The sequence below is a fragment of the Xyrauchen texanus genome, chromosome 20 (genome assembly GCF_025860055.1).
Source record: "Xyrauchen texanus isolate HMW12.3.18 chromosome 20, RBS_HiC_50CHRs, whole genome shotgun sequence".
Lineage (NCBI taxonomy): Eukaryota > Metazoa > Chordata > Actinopteri > Cypriniformes > Catostomidae > Xyrauchen > Xyrauchen texanus.
In genome coordinates this window covers 3,744,464-3,762,702 of record NC_068295.1, presented here as the reverse complement: position 1 = coordinate 3,762,702, position 18,239 = coordinate 3,744,464, and the positions used below count along the sequence as shown (strand labels likewise).

Sequence of the window (18,239 nt, the reverse complement as noted above, 5' to 3'; positions counted from 1 at the left end):
CTCCACAACCTTTCCAGGCATTATTATTTTGATTCAGATCCTCTTGCAAATGATTCAACTTGTGAACCATTGACAATGAACAGACTAAAAACAACGATTCACTGACAAATCTTGCGTCACTATGGCTTGCAAGCATGTACTATTCACAAGAGCACATTCTAGCGCATTAAATATTTTAAAGCAAAGGAAAAACTAGAAAATATATTGTCATTAAAGAGATTTCTGTGACTTTTCCAGGCCTGGAAAACAACATTTTAAAGTTCCCTAATATTTCCAGGTTTTCAATGAACGTGGGAACACCGTTTACAATAATATTGTGCAGACAAGAAAATGTCTTTGATGCATTGTGTCCTGCACCGGTCCCCCTCTATTTGGATGGGCACACTTTTCTGTATTTACTCCACATTAACTCAAAAAACTGACACTTGCCTGAGGAGAGACGATTCCATCCACATTCATGCTGCCTCTCGGAGAGCTGCCTGCAGCCTTCACAATGCTCTGAATGAGAATGAAAGCAACATGAAGATATTAAAGACAAAAGTGTCTTAGGTTTCAATCCTAGGACTGGTTAGTTGTCCTCCCGCCCATCGTGCTGCACCCCGATTACTCTGGCAGCAACATTAGTTTTTGCTTTGAGAAATGCAGGGGCTTCTGGTTAAACCCACCCTCATGCAACTCAGAGAGGAACACAGGGGTTAATACAACGTAGACAGTGTAACTACTGTACACGAGGTTAAACACAACAGCACTACTTGCAGCTTTGGCAACTGGACACGAAGACTAAGCAAACAGTTGAAAGTCACTAGAGGAGAGCTGGTTACTGAGAGTATGTGCGTTTGCCATTAAAAAGTTCTGCAGGACTTACACGGACACAGCGTTCACACTATGGTAAATGCAAGAGATTACACATCACATTAAAAGTCAAATACTGGTTTCTTGCTGTGGGAAGCATAAAACCAAAGCTCCATGTATAATTTTGTCCAAACACTGTACGAAATGCAAAGAACCAAGCAGTTTCAATGCATTCAACATTTTTGGGTCAAAATCAAATATTCTGCAGGAAATGTTTTTTTTTTTTGGTAAAATTTTTTTATGTCTGTTCAAAACTAACATTATAAAAGGCTAATTGAATCCATCACAACAATGAAGATATTTCGCATTGCATTATGGTTTTTATTTGCTTTAAATACAGAAGACTATCTCATCACACTCCAGACCAAAAAAAATCTAAATATTTATAGTAAGGCAATTATTAAGATGAATTATTAATCTTCATTTTACACTTTAATAACCTAAAACAAGTACACTCAAACCACAGGTGGATATCCGACACAATAACACAATAAATAAGCAAGTTTAGCAGTAAATATCCCACATATTTCAAGAATAAATACAAGTGCACATGCTCAAGGAGAGGGATACTTTGACTATGCAAAAATTTCATATAAGAAACTCAATCTCTAATAATAAAATCTAATAATTGTCATTTTTCATGATAATGCGCTTACAACAGTAGAGCTCTGTGTTTTCCGTTTTATTTTCTCTGAATTCCGAGTTTTAACGTTTTCACCAGGCATTCTTCATCATTAAGTGAATGTGAGAAGCCACTGCTTATACACTAACCACATCATTAACATCACGTACACTCTGCGTGTGTATTAATGGCAAAGAGCAGACCACTTTAGTCAAAATGAAGTGCGTAGCACATGCAGACTATATATTTGTATAATTAAATCAAAGACTTTAGCGGTTTAATAAGCACATTAGCCTATCTAGGCAAGTGGTTTTCCAGAGGTTAGAAGCAAAGCCATCAAAAACATCCAAAAAAGCTCCATTTAATTAGATGCGTGAAATTGAAAAAATGCAACGTAAATATATATTATTTCTGTATAGTAAAATGTAATGTTCAATGTAGCAGTAGTAGTTGTAATAATAATGATAATAATAAAGCAATGGCTTCAACACTGCTTTCAGTAGTACGCACTGTATTAGACTAAAATATATATATATGTATATATACATATATATATATATATATATATATATATATATATATATATATATATATATATATACAGAAACACCAATCAGCCACAACATTAAAACCACCTGCTTAATATTGTGCAGGTCCCCTCGTGCCACCAAAACAGCGCCAACCTGCATCTCACAATGGCATTCAGGCACGCTATTCTTCTCAGCACAATTGTACAGAGTGGTTATCTGAGTTACTGTAGACTTTGTCAACTTTTGTTTTTGGGCCCCATTCAGAGTAAATTCTTGAGACTGCTGTGTGTGAAAATCCCAGAAATACTCAAACCAGCCTGTGACACCAACAATCATCCATGTGATTATCTAATCAGCCAATCATGTGGCAGAAGTGCAGTGCATAAAATCATGCAGATATGCTTCAGGAACTTCCGTTAATGTTCACATCAACCATCAGAATGGGGAAAACAATTATCTCAGTGATTTAGACCGTGGCATGATTGTTGGTGCCAGATGGTCTGGTTTGAGTATTTATGGGATTTTCACAAACAACAGTCTCTAGAATTTACTCCGAATGGTGCCAAAAACAAAAATCATCCAGTGAGCTGTCAGTTCTGCAGATGGAAACACCTTGTTGATGAGAGAGGTCAACAGAGAATGGCCAGACTTGTTTGAACTGACAAAGTCTACAGTAACTCAGATAACCGCTCTGTACAATTGTGCTGAGAAGAATATCATCTCTGAATGCTATAATGAGATGCGGGTTGGTACTGTTTTGGTGGCATGAGGAGACCTACACAATATTAGGCTGGTGATTTTAAATGTTGTTGCTTATCGGTGTATATATATTTATATAATGAAAACAATTGGGGGTGATTGTGCTGCGTGGATCAGTATAGAAGCTCTTCATTTAATAAAAACAATGCAATGGTATGTTGAAAAGTAAAATTCTAAGAATTAATTTTATTCAAGTTTTTTAATGATAAAATGTAATTCAACTTTAAAACCCGGAATTTAGAGAAAATAAAACAGAAAACACAGAAATAAATGGGAAAAATAATAGAATTAAACTGATTTCATAAGGCCTTACTAATATAATATGTGGACAGTTTTGCTGTACAATTTCACATATTGGCCATATTAAAGTAAAACACTGTAAATAGGAATACCTCTTCAATGCAAACTAGTTGTCTGAAGTCTACCACATTTAAATGGGGTTTCCAGATTAAAGTCACAGAATGTTAATATTATCACGTTATTTATCCGTAGAGAGGACATGGCTAGTTGAAAATTATGCTGTTCAGGCCTGGACTAAATGAACACATGACTGAGCCATTAGCACAAGTATGCTGATTAACTCACAGTTAAACAATAGTGAAGTGTTGCCCGTAGATTACATAAGATATCTGACATACAGTATGTCACAGTGATGTTTATGCATTTTAAAACTGCAGTTAATCTGAAATAATAGATCTTTATCATCCAGGCATATTAGGCACACTATTTTTAACATACTATAATTTAGTACATCTGAATTATTGATCATTTATACAATTTAGGATGGATAGTTTGCAAATTGGGATGCAGAGAGTGCCTTTACATAAATTTGTGTACATCTATTTTCCATTTCTACTCAATGCACATGACGATGAGGCCAATAATAAACCAAATCACATGACAAAATATGCTTCAGCTGATTGGTGGAACTGTAAGTCAGCTGAGGTGTGTGTTGAGGGATTATCTGTATCTGGAGATAATACGTTGAGCCTCGACTGTCTTAACAAATGCAATAACTGTTGTGGAAAGAGCAACTTGTAATCATTTAAAGTGGCCCAAGTGTAAACCTGAGTCACTAAAGAAATGACACATCCACATTTCTGTCATTTCCAGTTCAACTGAAACATGTGTAATGGCTGAATGGATCTAACATACTATTCACCCAATAACCATTTGATAATGTGACAAATAACAGACAAAAGCATTAATTAATTCTAGGGATGCACCAGTGTATACATTTTGGGTGACACCAACAGTGATCATTATTTTTATGTTGTGACTGATAACCAATATCATGGCAGATATTATAAATCTATACTGATTGCCTGGATGTAAACAAAAATGGAGGTGAAATCACATGCTTAAAGTGTAATCAGGCATAAAAACATCATATTATATGATAGAAAATAGGAATTGAATAATAAACTGTTTAGTACTTTTGAAAACTGGCACAAAGAGTTTACTGATTAAAATGAATGAACTAAGATTGAATATTCATCCGTTTCCAATATTGGCCAAATCAGATCGATATTTCAAACTGAAAAGCTAATTGTGACTGATAGCAATATGGTCACCTATATATTGTTCACCTATTCTGCTGGTAAAAGCACTCTGAACATAGTCTAAATGAAACCCAATTAGCGACAAATAAACTTTCATGAAAGTTTTTTGTCAATCAGCTTTCACAAGATCACAAGAAAACTCAGGGAATAGCAAGGGAACAGACACAGCATATGTATCATAACCGAGGGAATTCTATGGGAATACTACAGGTCTATCTGGGAGAGGGTCAGGGAAATCCATATCAATATCTAGTACTATGGGAATGACATTCATTCCTGGATATTCCAAAAATAACCATTCCGAGATACAAACAAGGGCAAAACTGCAGAGGAGACAAATGCAACTGCCATCCCACAATCAGGGCTAACGAAAAACAGAAGATATTAAATGCAGGGGTTAGGAGCGAGATGCCTTCGTGTTATGCAGGAAAAGAGAGCGAATGGATCATTCTTTAAAACAGGTGCCATTTGTGTCCCTAATATATATTAGGCAGGTGGTTTTAACGTTGTTGTTGATCGGTAGCTATATGGTGCTTTTTAGAAAGCAAAATTAATGGAGGAATTTCAACACATATCCACAATATCAGTTTACAATACATAATTATGGTAACAGGGTTGACATTTTAAGATTGTCCCCAAGGATGAGCATCCTTGTCCTCAAGGTCCTGAAGCTATGTGGGTCTCCTTAGAAAGATTATTTAATGTTGGTATTTCTACAAATCCACATTTAAATGAGCATTTGTTTTACAATACAAAATGATTGTAACAGGGCTAAAATTAAGATTTTCCCTCCTGACAAACAAAACAAAAGATACATGATATAAACATAGACTTAAAGTCTGATTTCTGGAATAGTTCATTACTTTAGAATGCGAAAATATGATGGTAACAGATTTGACCCAAGAGCTGCGGACAGGCCAAAAAGCCATACTTACATATTGTTTATGTCCCTCCTCATGCCGCCAAAACAGCGCCAACCCGCATCTCAGAATAGCACTCAGAGATAATTTTCTTCTCACCACAATTGTACAGAGCAGTTAGCTGAGTTACCGTAGACAAAAGAAATCAGCAAAGACCTAAGAAAACAAAATTGTGGACCTCCACAGGTTTGGTTCATCCTTGGGAGCAATTTCCAAATGCCTGAAGTTACCACGCTTTACATACACTTTGTTAGTGTTTGGTAGCATTGCCTGTAAATTGATTAACTTGGGTCAAATGTTTCGGGTAGCCTTCCACAAGCTTCTCACAATAAGTTGCCAATATCTTGACTTTGTTGTCCTTAAGCCATTTTGCCACTAATTTGGAGGTATGCTTGGGGTCATTGTTCATTTGGAAGACCCATTTGCAACCAATCTTTAACTCCCTGGCTGATGTCTTGAGATTTTGCTTCAATATATCCACATAATTTTCCTTCCTCATGATTTCATCTATTTTGTGAAGTGCACCAGTCCCTCCTGCAACAAAGCACCCCCACAACATAATGCTGCCACCCCCATGCTTCACGGTTGGGATGGTGTCCTTCGGCTTGCTAGCCTTTTCCCTCCAAACATAATGTCATAATGGTCAAACAGTTCAATATTTGTTTCATCAGACCAGAGTACATTTCTCCAAAAAGTAAGATCTTTGTACTCATGTGCACTTGTAAACTGTAGTCTGGCTTTTTATACTGGTTTTCGAGCAGTGGCTTCTTCCTGGCTGAGGAGCCTTTCAGGTTATGTTGATATAGGACTTGTTTTACTGTGGATATAGATACTTGTCTACCTGTTTCCTCCAGCATCTTCACAAGGTCCTTTGCTGTTGTTCTGGGATTGATTTTCTCACCAAATTACATTCATCTCTTGGAGACAGAATGCATCTGCTTCCTGAGCGGTATGATGGCTGCGTAGTCCCATGGTGTTTATAATTGCGTACTATTGTTTGTACAGATGAATGTGGTACCTTCAGGTGTTTTGAAATTGCTCCCAAGGATGAACAAGACTTGTGGAGGTCCACAATTTTTTTCTGAGGTCTTTGCTGATTTCTATTGATTTTCCCATGATGTCAAGCAAAGAGGCCCTGAGTTTGAAGGTAGACCTTAAAACACATCCTCAGGTATACGTCCAATTGACTCCAATTAGCCTATCAGAAGCTAAATAAGGCTTGACATAATTTTTGGGACTTTTTCCAAGCTGCTTAAAGGCACAGTTAACTTAGTGTATGTAAACTTCTGACCCACTGGAATTGTGATATACTCAATTAAATGTGAAATAATCTGCCTGTAAACAATTATTGGAAAAATGACTAAGTAGATGTCCAAAACGACTTGTCAAAACTATAGTTTGCTAATATGAAATCTGTGGAGTGGTTACAAAATTAGTTTTAATGACTTCAACTTAAGTGTATGTAAAGTTCTGACTTTAACTGTATACTAATATTTTTTATTTACATTGAAAGTTAGTTCATGATGTTGAAAGTTACATTAGTTATGGCAAAATTAACATAAACAATTATCAATATTATTTTGATTACCAAGATTATGAGTTCATGATACCTAATGCATTAACTAAGGCTAGTGCCAACCTTACAGTAAAGTGTCACAATGTATTAATGTACCTTGAGATGGTAATTGCGCAGCACCATTTCTGAAACACATATATTACAGAATGTTTAAAGAGCCTTACAAAAAAACGTAAAAGCTCAAACGGCACCGGTTTCATAGAATGACACAGCTACTGAAACAGTGAATAAGCTGCAAGCATGTTACTAAGCCTCCTCTAGCCCATAATCCCCAAAGGCATCACAAAAGGGACAGGGACAGAAGGGCGGCAGGTTTGTTGGGTTTGTTTTTCTCGAGGGGTAAGGAAGAGGCGGCGATGTGTGAGGACAGACTCACCACACTGGGCACCTGAGCCGCTTTGGGTCGTTTTGAGTGGTCCAGAGCAAAGATAGTATACTCAGAGAGAAAAGCAGGTTCTGCTATCATCCCGGCCAGCAGCTGACCGACCCCCCCATACGAGTCAACGCATTAATGAGGGGGAGCAGGGAGTGAAGACACACAGCAATGACAAAACAACACAATGAGTGAAACGAGAGAAATAAAGCCAGAGAATGAGAAAGGGTGACATCTGTGGAAATAGAAATAGATTTGAGAGACCTGATTCATACGGAGGCTGCAAAGTTACACTGTTTGATGTCCCTACCAAGCCATATTTTGTCTCTTTAATGGGTATATTTACACCACTAGCATAAAATCAGGATGTGCTGTTATTGTATGCATTAGTACAGACATCAAAGAGGTAAAGCTAGCCATTCTGGCACAGAAGAAATGCTGAGATGTTGTGGAATTGATTGTGGTTACGTTCACACAGTAGCAGAATACAGTTGTCACTCCTGTTTGGTATGTCGTAATGGAAAGCATTTTCGAAACGCAGTTCTAGTGTGGAAACGAATGCGTTTCCAAACTAAATGTATTAGTGTGGACACGAGCTTAGTTTTTGTACATGCCATTTGTTTCAACAACAGGTGAGCGCTCAGAGTTTCAAAGTATACTCTTTTGACCACGATGCATATGGATGCTTTCAAAGCATATACGCTACGAGTGCCTAGCTCAGTCAAAGTCAGGCACATGTGGTGACGACATGCAAAGACCCAGACTGTCCGCAGGTAGTCCATGAGTTACTGTGCTAATGACGAGACGTAGCGGCATTCTGAAAACCGAAGTATACTTTGGCCTACTTTTCAAATTGTTCCCTACATCCACCTGTCATAAAGACAGCAATTTGCACAATCCAATCAATTCCGGAGGAACACAAAGATTCGCACTACATTTTATTCAAGTCAAATCCCCCCTTTCACTCGGAAATGTATCGTATTACGGAAGTAAAATGGGTGGCGGACTCACAATCAAATTTTTAGAGCGAGTTCAGTTTGTTAAATCATTCGCGACTTTAAGCCACCGTTGTGGACTGGATGGCTACCACGTTATATGATTTATTGTGTAAACACGATTTACAGGAATAGTTAACCCAAAATTTAAATTCTCTCATCAATTACTCAACCTCATGCCATCCCAGATGTGTATGACTTTCTTCTGCAGAGCAGAAACGAATATTTTCGTGGTTTAATCCATGTCTTCTATAGCTATCCAATTGGTTTTGGGTGAGAACAGACCAAAATATAGCTCCTTTTTCACTATAAACAGTGATATCTGCAGTGTCCTTGGCGATAATAATTTAAAGCTTGATTAAACTTCCTAGCCATCTAGCGCTCTGTGCATGCGTAAAGCACTAGGAAGTGTAATCAAGCTTGAAATCATGATCGCCAAGGATACGGCAGATGTCAAGATTTATAGTGGTAGTTTAGTATAGTGGTTTAGTAATATTTTGGTTTGTTCTCACCCCAAACCCAACTGCATTGCTTCAGAAGACATGGATTAAACCATTGGAGTTGTATGGATTGCTTTTATGCCACCTTCATGTTCCATTCCACCATCCTTTAATGCTTTTCTTGGCTATGATGGTTGAACAGTTTCCTTCTGGTCACTGCAGCTGTTGCTTAAAGTCGCTAATGACAAATGTATGACATAATTGCATGATTTGCAGGTCGTTATTTGCGGTAAATCACTAACATTGGGCCTGTGAACTCCCATATGTTTGTTATTCCAAAACACTGACTGTGTGAACGTAGACACTGAGAACTGATGGAAATTTCAGAAAGAAATACAAAGAGAAAATGTGAAAGACAAAGGTACAATCAAACACCAAAACCTTTTCCTCTGAATCAGAAGTCGCAGTAAGAGATCCTGCAATGGCCATTGTGTTGGGAAATTCTATCAGCTAAGCTGTGATTTAAGAAACATGCAAGTAATTCAGGTCCATGGTATGTTAACAAAACTCTTAAAAACGGCAAGTGGAGCATCTCAAAGTCCATCGCCATTTCAGTGTATTCATACATCATCATTTGCTGTTTAAACGTTCACTCTTCACTACAAGGAGTTTAATGTCACAGTCCACACATCGCTAAACTGTAACATCTAGACTATTTTTAGCCCACATACTACAATAATAGCATGTTACCCAACCAGCTGGGGATTATCAAACTTGTTTTTTTATCACTGCATGATGCTCTATGTAAAACATGGGGAGACCATTTAACGTGAATCAGCATTTATCATTCACTGGCAAAGAAATATAATTTAAAACAGACCCCCTCAGTGGACACAAAAGACACTCTTGCACGAATGTCACTGCATTAGTCAACAATATCAACATAAGTAGCATTCATTTTTTTTAAAAGATAGCAAAATCACACTTTTAAAGCAAAACATTTCACAAAAATAAGTTGCAAAAGTACATATTCTGTTCAAAAAGTATCTGGACACTTTCTGGTTGCCAAAAGCTAGTGGATGTGATGTGAACTTGAGTGAAACCGGCTTCATCCATTGAGTAAATGTTATTCCATAAACGTCTCAAAAGTGAGCATTTGTTTGCAGATGTCACCTCGGTTTGATATTTTATGTAATGCAATGACATTCAGATATTATTCATTTGAACTTAAGTGTCCAAATACTTTTAGAGCCATTAAATATCTAGATTACTACATCCAAACAAAGCATAATGATGCTCTTACTCATTTTGAATAGATAATAAATCATCATTTAAATCAGTGTTTGGGACACAATGGAAATCTTGTGCCTCTTGTTACCAGTTTAACAAACACCAAAACTCATGTTGTGTTTATCTGAGGTGTGAAAGCAGTTACAAACCATGTGCACTCAAGGTTCTTTACATTGTGTTGCTTACCTCTCTGTCGCTGGGGGAGGATGGGGCATCCTGCTGCAGGAAAGGGGGGTGATTGTGCCTCTCTGCTGAGCTCACCTGCTGGAGGCAGACATGTACATTATACATCAAGACATGTAAATTACATAATCTAACATTAGTGTAAAGTACTGCTGAAGATTGTCCTTAACCTGATGAAACATAGATGTTTTGTTCTCCAACATGTGTAACACACAGTCATACCTCAAATGTGAATTCTGAAGTCGTATTGATGCACAGCGGCTTCAAAATTCATGTTTGAAGAATGACTGTGAGTTATTTATGTTGTAGAAAAAAACGGCCATGTTTCGTCAAGTAATGTTCACCACAGACCTTATATTACTTATAAGTTCAAAAAACCCATTATAAAAACCCAAAGGAAAATCCAGAGGGAACCCATGGAGAATTCTCTTCCAGGTTTTTGGACTACTAACGGAACAGCTCTATAGGCATAAAAATATTGCAAAAAAAATTGGTTTTGCATATTGCATAACTGCAAAATATAATTTTTTAATTTATTTATTTTGATTTGGGGGTAAAAAATGACTCAATAATTTAAAAAAATGCATCAAATCTAAAAGTTTAACCTTTAAATATCTGCTCAGTGCCACTGGAAGTCTGTTTAGGGAAACATGCCAAAGAGATCATGGGTTTGATTAACTTGTCAGGCTGGTTTGTAGGTCCTCACGTTAATGTGTGTCAATTTAAAAAAGTTACTCAGAGGTCCTTAGAGGACAAAAATGTCTGTGTCAAAAACTGGCATAATAATATTATATATTAATATTATCTTCCACTTTCAATTAGTTAATCCTGATCATAACTACCAAATATTCATTCATTTTCAGGATTTTAAATCTTTAAATACGAGTTTGTTTACATAATACCACTGTTGTTTTTTTACACACACACACAATTTCTCAATAGGCACATACAAAACACACTCGACACACACACACACACATTCTCAATTTAGCTGCATCATACAATACACATTGGCCTGACAGTGCTCTATAATGAGAAACAGCTTATACACACCACAGGCTAAACATGGCACCATCTGGTGGACACATATTTGCACACAAACATGACACACAGTAGCATATCATAGAACACATGATTTTATGCTTGCATGCACTGGGATCAATATTCAAATATTGCCATTTGAAGTGGCTTTACAATGAGAAAATGTTTGTCTTGAAGGTCCATGAGTGTAACTAAACAGTGTATTATAGCCATCTGATAGGAACAATAGTTGAAATATCAAAATTCCCCACAAATAAATACACACATTTGTTAAAAGGTATACCGTTGCCATTAACACAGCTACAATGATTGAAAAAAATTAAAAAGACAAAAAGGTCCTGAAGGTCGCACAAGGGTTAAGTACTTGATCGTCGATGTAAATGTTCTGAGAGCTGCAGGTGAATGTACTGTAACAGATCAATGATCTAAAATCTACATTCTCAGACCACAACAACAGACTTAAAGGGACAGATCTGATCTAAACACCTTCTGATCTCCTCTGACAGGTTGTACCAGATCGAAACAGACATTATTAACATGGTACCTACAATATGATCCATGGTAAATCCACTGTACTTAGTTAATGTAGGGCATATCCAGTATACCAAATAATATACATTATTTTGAAAGCTAAAACTGTACTTCAAAATTTCAAGAGTGTTAAACTTAAACTACTTATCACTACTATTTATACTCCATGTCAATACAGTGGCACACGAGTATCGTAATTATCCAGTATCGCGTTATATATGAAAGTACCATGGTATTATCATATGGTCATCTACAGTTACAGTTTTGTTAGTGTAGGGCTTATTAACAAGCTTATGAATGCTTTTAAAGGCTGACATTGCATTTTAAAACCATCAATGTAATAAAGACTGTCAGACAGCAATTATATAGCATATACCAGAGGTTTGTTTTGTTTGTTAACATACATGCTACATGGATAAAAAGCTCTCACCTGCGCCTGCGCGCTGCTCCTCTGAGGAGACTGCTCTACTATCACTTTCTGCTTCAATTTCTTAAACATGATCCCATGCGAGGAATAACACCGAACCAGCCGATTTTACTGCCCGATAACCAGAGTAAAAACTTGATATGTATGTGGATGATAGAGAGAGCAGTGCGCAGCTGCAGCCGACGTGGAGGAAAACTGAGCCGCTACGGAGACTCGAGAGGCTCTAAAATGACGATGACGAGTGCTTCGCATATTTCAGTGTCAGAAAATTAATTCGGATACGTTTGGGTGACACGTTATAAAAAATATTTTATTATATAGAATTATAAGTAATTATAGATTATTATTATTATTATTAATATTGTTGTTATTGTATTTCTTAAATTATATCCTTGTATGGTAAGTTTTACTATTTGTTCATTTATGGCATTATGACATTAATATTTATGTATTTTGGCCTTATTTTAGTGTCTTGTAAATCACTGTAATTTTGTTTGGGTGATGAAACACAATAACTTGCTTATTTACACCTTAACAAAACCAATAACCACATAATGTTTCTGAACTTCAAGTTGTTTCTTTTAAAAGATAAATAGCTGATATTGAACACTTGAGAAGAGAACTCTTTGTGACATCATAATGTCTTAGGTTCTAAGACATGCTAAGAATTCATGGTGATTAGCCGATGTCAATAATACTTTACAAGTATAGGTGCTAATTTTTACAGAATTTAATAAACGTTAATTTATAGAAATGTATTCAGTAAAAATTTTGAAAATGTGTTTAGGATTATCACAGTCTGGAATATGTGAATGATTAGCAACAACATTGATTTTGATGCATTATTATTGTTTGTGCAGTGTCAGATTAAAAAAAAAAATCAATAAATAAAAAAGTAAAAAAACTGCCATAAAAATATTATATATTAATATTATTTTCCACTTTTACTTACTTAGATTTTTTATCCAACATCAGTCCTGATCATAACTACCAAATATTCATTCATTTTCAGGATTTTTATCCTTTAAATACCAGTTTGTTTACATAATGCAACTGTTGTTTTTTCACACACACACACACACACACACACACACACACACACACACACACACACACACACACACACACACACACACACACACACAAATTTCTCAATAGGCACATACAAAACACACTCTGACATCCATACCAACACACACACACACACAATTTTAGCTGCATCGTTTATTCAATTGGCCTGAAGTGCTCTAAAATACAGCAAACAGAAAATAGGGGAAAAGCTTGTATTTGCTCCATAGGCTTAAAATGAGAACAATGGCGCCATCTGGTGGAAAATATAAAAATTACAATTTTGAAGCCACGGCTCCAGAATGAAAGCATAATATCAGAGAATTCATGATTTTATGCTTTAACGGCTTTTACTATTTATTTGTTTTTTTTTAGAAATATTTTTCATTGTTAGTTTATGTTAACTAATTTAGTTAACAGCTGTCAACATATAAAACTTACAGTAAAGCTGTTGGACAAGCCAGAATATTTTGTCAAAGAAATGTTTATCTACAGATATTGTGTTACAGTAGGCCTATAATATTTGTTCGCTATATAAATAAAACATTTGTACTTATAGTTAAAAAAAAAAAATTATTATGAGAAATACTTTAACATAGCAGAACATACTGAAAAAAATGGAAGAAAAAATAAAAGAGTACAGGTCATTTGAGAAAAAAAGAAAAGAAAAAATCACACAACTCACATTGTCTTCAGAACAATTGCTTAATAATTTTTTTATGCCAGTAGAAAAATCCTTTCGTAGGTTTCACAAGTTCTTACATCTTCTGTCCCTGAAGCGGTTTGTTGTCAGGTGTCTCTCTTGAAGAAAGGACTCCAGGCGTCTGAAGGTGTGGTATCTTCAGAGCTCGAGACCTCTCAGTCCACAGATGCAGTCGACGCAACCTCTGACTTTCAGAGGCCCTCAAAAGACAACAGCTCTACAGTTAACACAGGTGTATCATAATGCATTGTTGGAAATAACAGTTCAGTCTTTGAATTCATTTATAAAATGCTGTTTTTACGCCATGTGACATTTGATTTTGTCCCGGGGTCACCCTTAGAGGTGAGACACCTTCTTAAGTGCTTCACAAATGGCTCGGTTAAACATATTTTGGTTGCTTCTTCATCATGATTTATTTTGCTGCATCTTTGATGAGATAATTAGATGCTGTTTACTAATGAACTAAATTGAGAATGATTTTGGGAATTATTATAGATAGTGGAATTAATTATATTTATTTATACATTTATTTGGAAGATTTTACCATAATTTAGTTGCATTTGATGCATTAAAAAAACACAATTATTGATTTGTATTTCTTCTTTTCAGATAAGAATGAATGTGGCAATGTTTTATGGAACAAACGACACCAGTGAGGATGAGCAAGGCTTTAGTAAGACAATATTGAAGAACTCATTATGATCATATACTAAATTTTAGTTTGTAGGAATTCCAAGTGCACAAATGCAATTAAAGAAAAATATATTTTTGACCATTTCCATTGTGGTACAGAGTTGACATTTGGCAATGTCATTATTATTATTTATTATAATTTATTATTGTATGTTATTTTTGTACTAGAGTTATTTTAATATCATAATATCAAGGGGGGAAATGTTCAACCATTAGAATATAATGCATAGGCCTAAATTGTTTTATACTGTATTATTATTAGAAATTATATCCCTGTTTGGTATGAATTATATTCTAACTGTGGAATATTGTTTTTATTCCACTTGACTTTATGACATAAAATACAAAAACAAAAAAACAAATGTTGCCATATAGCAACTCCGTACCACTTTGGAAAATGGTCAAAAACATGTTTTTAAAACATGAAAGTGTGCACAAATCTCGCCATTTCCATAAAATATTGCCGTGCTCATTTTTGTCTGAAAAGAAGAAATACAAATCAATAATTTTGTTATTTATGCATAAATGCAAATATATTATGTTAGACAGAAATATAATTGATGCTACTACCTATACAAATCCCAATGAGCAAATGCATTAGTGCAATTGATTTATGGTAGAGTGTTGCCATGTGGCAACATTCATATTTTCAAAATGTCTGTCAAATCATTTTAGATAAAGTTGATCAGTAAGCAACAATATCTAATTAACTCATCAAAGATGCAGCAAAAATAACAATAATAATAATCATGATGTAGAAGAAACATACCGAAATAAATTAATAAAGCAATTTTTGTAGCACTTCAAAGTGGTCTACCTCTCAGGAGGACCCTGGGAAAAATGGCCTTTGAGACTAAATCTGATATCACATGGCCTAGATTATTATTGACTACTGTAAAGACCGCCCTTTCATTTCCAACAATGCATTATGTTGTATTTTCAAAAAGCTGAGAAATTGAAAGATAACAAATTGTTGCCACATGGCTACACCATACCAAGTGATTTTTCTCTTTAACGGTGAGTTTAAACTGCATGTACACTTGCAATACTGTAGAGGGCGCTCGATGTAACTGTATAAAGATGCTACTGTACAACCTGCCTTAAAGTAGATGTTGTGTGTTTGATAAAGTCAATGAGAACCCAACAGGATAACACTAAATCACATGACAACGTTGCTTTAAAACCTCCTAAGAAATCCTTACCAAAAGAACAGGTGAGTATTAGAGGGACAATACTAGTGAAAATGTGAGGACATGTACAGTATCTCCACAGTGATTTACAGCATGTATGGTGGTAGTCTCATATTTGCATCAGCATGATAGCATTTACTCATACAGGTGCAAATAATGCTGCAGCACTCAGTCTCTGCCAGATTTGTGACCGATCAATAATCAGCAGCAGGTTTCTGTCAGGTTGCAAGTTTGTTTCCATCCCTCATCCCGTTAATTTCACCACTAGCTGGATACTGGGAAATAATCAATCACTGTCTGAGAGCACCAGGTTCAGCATGCTGGATCACAAGATGAAGAGGCATGCAAAGATTTAAAGGGATAATTCACCCAAAAATAAAATGTTTTAACTTTGGGCACTTTTAGCACTGCAGCCTTCTAGAAAGTACAGTCAGGGGTTTGTTACCATCACAGTAATGCAAGAACGCACATTCTATCGGGAAGACAGGCAGGCGAGGTGAGTGAGGTTTAAGATGCCATTTATTTGATGAATGTAAAACAGAAAGGTAATGCCTCTCTTTGCCCCGTCTGGCAGTTCGAGGGAGTTGTACTCAGAACCGTCATATCCTGCCGGACATAGGAGGCAGGGGCGAGGAGCCTACCCCTGTGCGGGACAGGGCTCAACTTGTGGTAGTGGGGTGGTGGAGGTTGCCGTGTTAGCACACTGAAACAGCAATGTGATAGATTGTGAGCAGACTTATAAAGCAATGGCTTACATGTGATTGGCTTGGAGTTACCCAGCTAATGGTGTGATGATGAACAGCTGCCAGTCTTCCCACTAGAACTACGCTGTGCTTACATTTATGTCCAGTATGTTCAACTGGTCCGTGTGTTGGAAATACATTGGCCCAGGGGCGGGGCCAGAAGGGTGGCATGACCCCAACTTGGACCCCGCTCAAGTATTGGAGACTGTGCGCAATGGGTTAACCCGTTTGTGTCATGCATGGTCCATAAAAACAATGGAAAGTGCCCCCAGTCAGAGGACATTACTGGATGCCACCCCTTTGCCACCATGGGCAAAAAATCCTGGACACGCCCCTGCATTGGCCAAGCACTCATGTGTGCTTTCACGTACTTGCGTAAAGTATGTTTTTGGCATTAGTTTCTTCTAAATACAAAGCATTGAGAGATTAGACTTGTGATTTTTCGGCTGGCGAATGATTAATCAGCCGAAACAAATCCACTGTCCATTGTGTGTTTCTTACTTGACTTATGCTGCCATCATGTGCTATCAGAATTATCATAAATGTGATTTTCCATATTACCGCTTGCCGTTTCAATCATATGCATTTATGTATATCAGTAATTACTTGTGAGACAAACTATCACAGCGATAATAGCATGTATTTGACCAAAATTCCACTTTCATCAGCTAGTTGGCTAGCATGTATTACGGCGTCAAAATAAGAGTTCCCCTGGTAATATGCATGAATGAACCTGGCATCCTCCATGTTTCCAGCAACAAAGTACTTGAACGTGACGTGCTCATAATTACGATATCAGAATATCAGAACGGGAAGTAGGATAATACGATAGCACATGAAGTCAGCATTAGACCTGGAATTGTTTACATTGGCTGGAAAGAAGTGTGTTTGTTTCTACGCCGCATGACTTAGGAATTTGATTTGGACATGACAAAACAATCATAGATGAAAAGATTTTACATACATAATACACCAGAAGCTATTTAACATAAGCCAATCAAATGTCACAGAGGTAATATGGTTTATGAGCTATGTGTGATAAACACTAGTTATGTAAATGTTCTCTCAGCTGAATAGAAAATTGTCTTGCTGAAAAAGAAAATCCTACTTTTATATTGCTTCTCAACTTCCAAATTGACTCAAAATACCTTTAAACACCTACACACACACCTCAGCCAGGAACGAGGGAAGTCTCATCGCTAGCATTAGCATTTTTCCTCCATCGAGTCTGAGATGTGAAGCTCTACTGAGGGACTCTGGAGAAATGGAGAAAATGAGTGATGGTGTGCAGTGTGAAGAACAGATGCCGGATGGAGTTATTTTTTAACCTCAGCAGCACCAACGCTCAACTCACTTAGACAGGTTGAAAAAGATAAGCAGCTATATGAGTGGCAAATCTTTTAATACACCTGCAAGGCAAAGTCATTTGCATATTAAAGGAATATTTCAGGTTCAAGTTAGGCTTAATCAACAGCCTTTGTGGTGTAACGTTGATGCAGTTGTTTCCTATATATAAATATTCCTTTAAGTAAGTATAGAGTTGCCTGAAGCCAACATACAGTATGTACTGTGTACCATGCAGTTAGAGAGGGATGTTAGTAGCTTACATTTATGCATTTGGCAGATGCTTCTATCCAAAGCGACTTTCAGTGCACTTATTACAGGGACAATCCCCCCGGAGCAACCTGGAGTTAAGTGCCTTGCTCAAGGACACAATGGTGGTGGCTGTGGGAATTGAACC

The 18,239-nt window shown here is 36.6% G+C and overlaps 1 protein-coding gene across 6 annotated transcripts in view; it reads right to left on the bottom strand.

Annotated features, from left to right (window-relative positions):
- The window catches only part of LOC127660427 (golgin subfamily A member 4-like), a 61,428-nt gene extending 49,156 nt beyond the window's left edge, over positions 1 to 12,272 (bottom strand). For 2 of the 6 annotated variants that reach the window (XM_052150638.1, XM_052150639.1), the window contains exons 1-4: positions 12,105 to 12,272; positions 10,106 to 10,183; positions 7,198 to 7,299; positions 426 to 498 (exon numbers count right to left, since the gene is read on the bottom strand). In XM_052150638.1, coding sequence (XP_052006598.1) covers positions 426 to 498; positions 7,198 to 7,299; positions 10,106 to 10,183; positions 12,105 to 12,173 — 322 coding nt within the window. In that variant the 5' untranslated portion in view covers positions 12,174 to 12,272. The remainder of the gene's footprint in view (positions 1 to 425; positions 499 to 7,197; positions 7,300 to 10,105; positions 10,184 to 12,104) is intronic. The other 4 variants (XM_052150640.1, XM_052150643.1, XM_052150641.1 and 1 more) reach the window with 3 other exon arrangements.
- Positions 12,273 to 18,239: the final 5,967 nt, after the last annotated feature.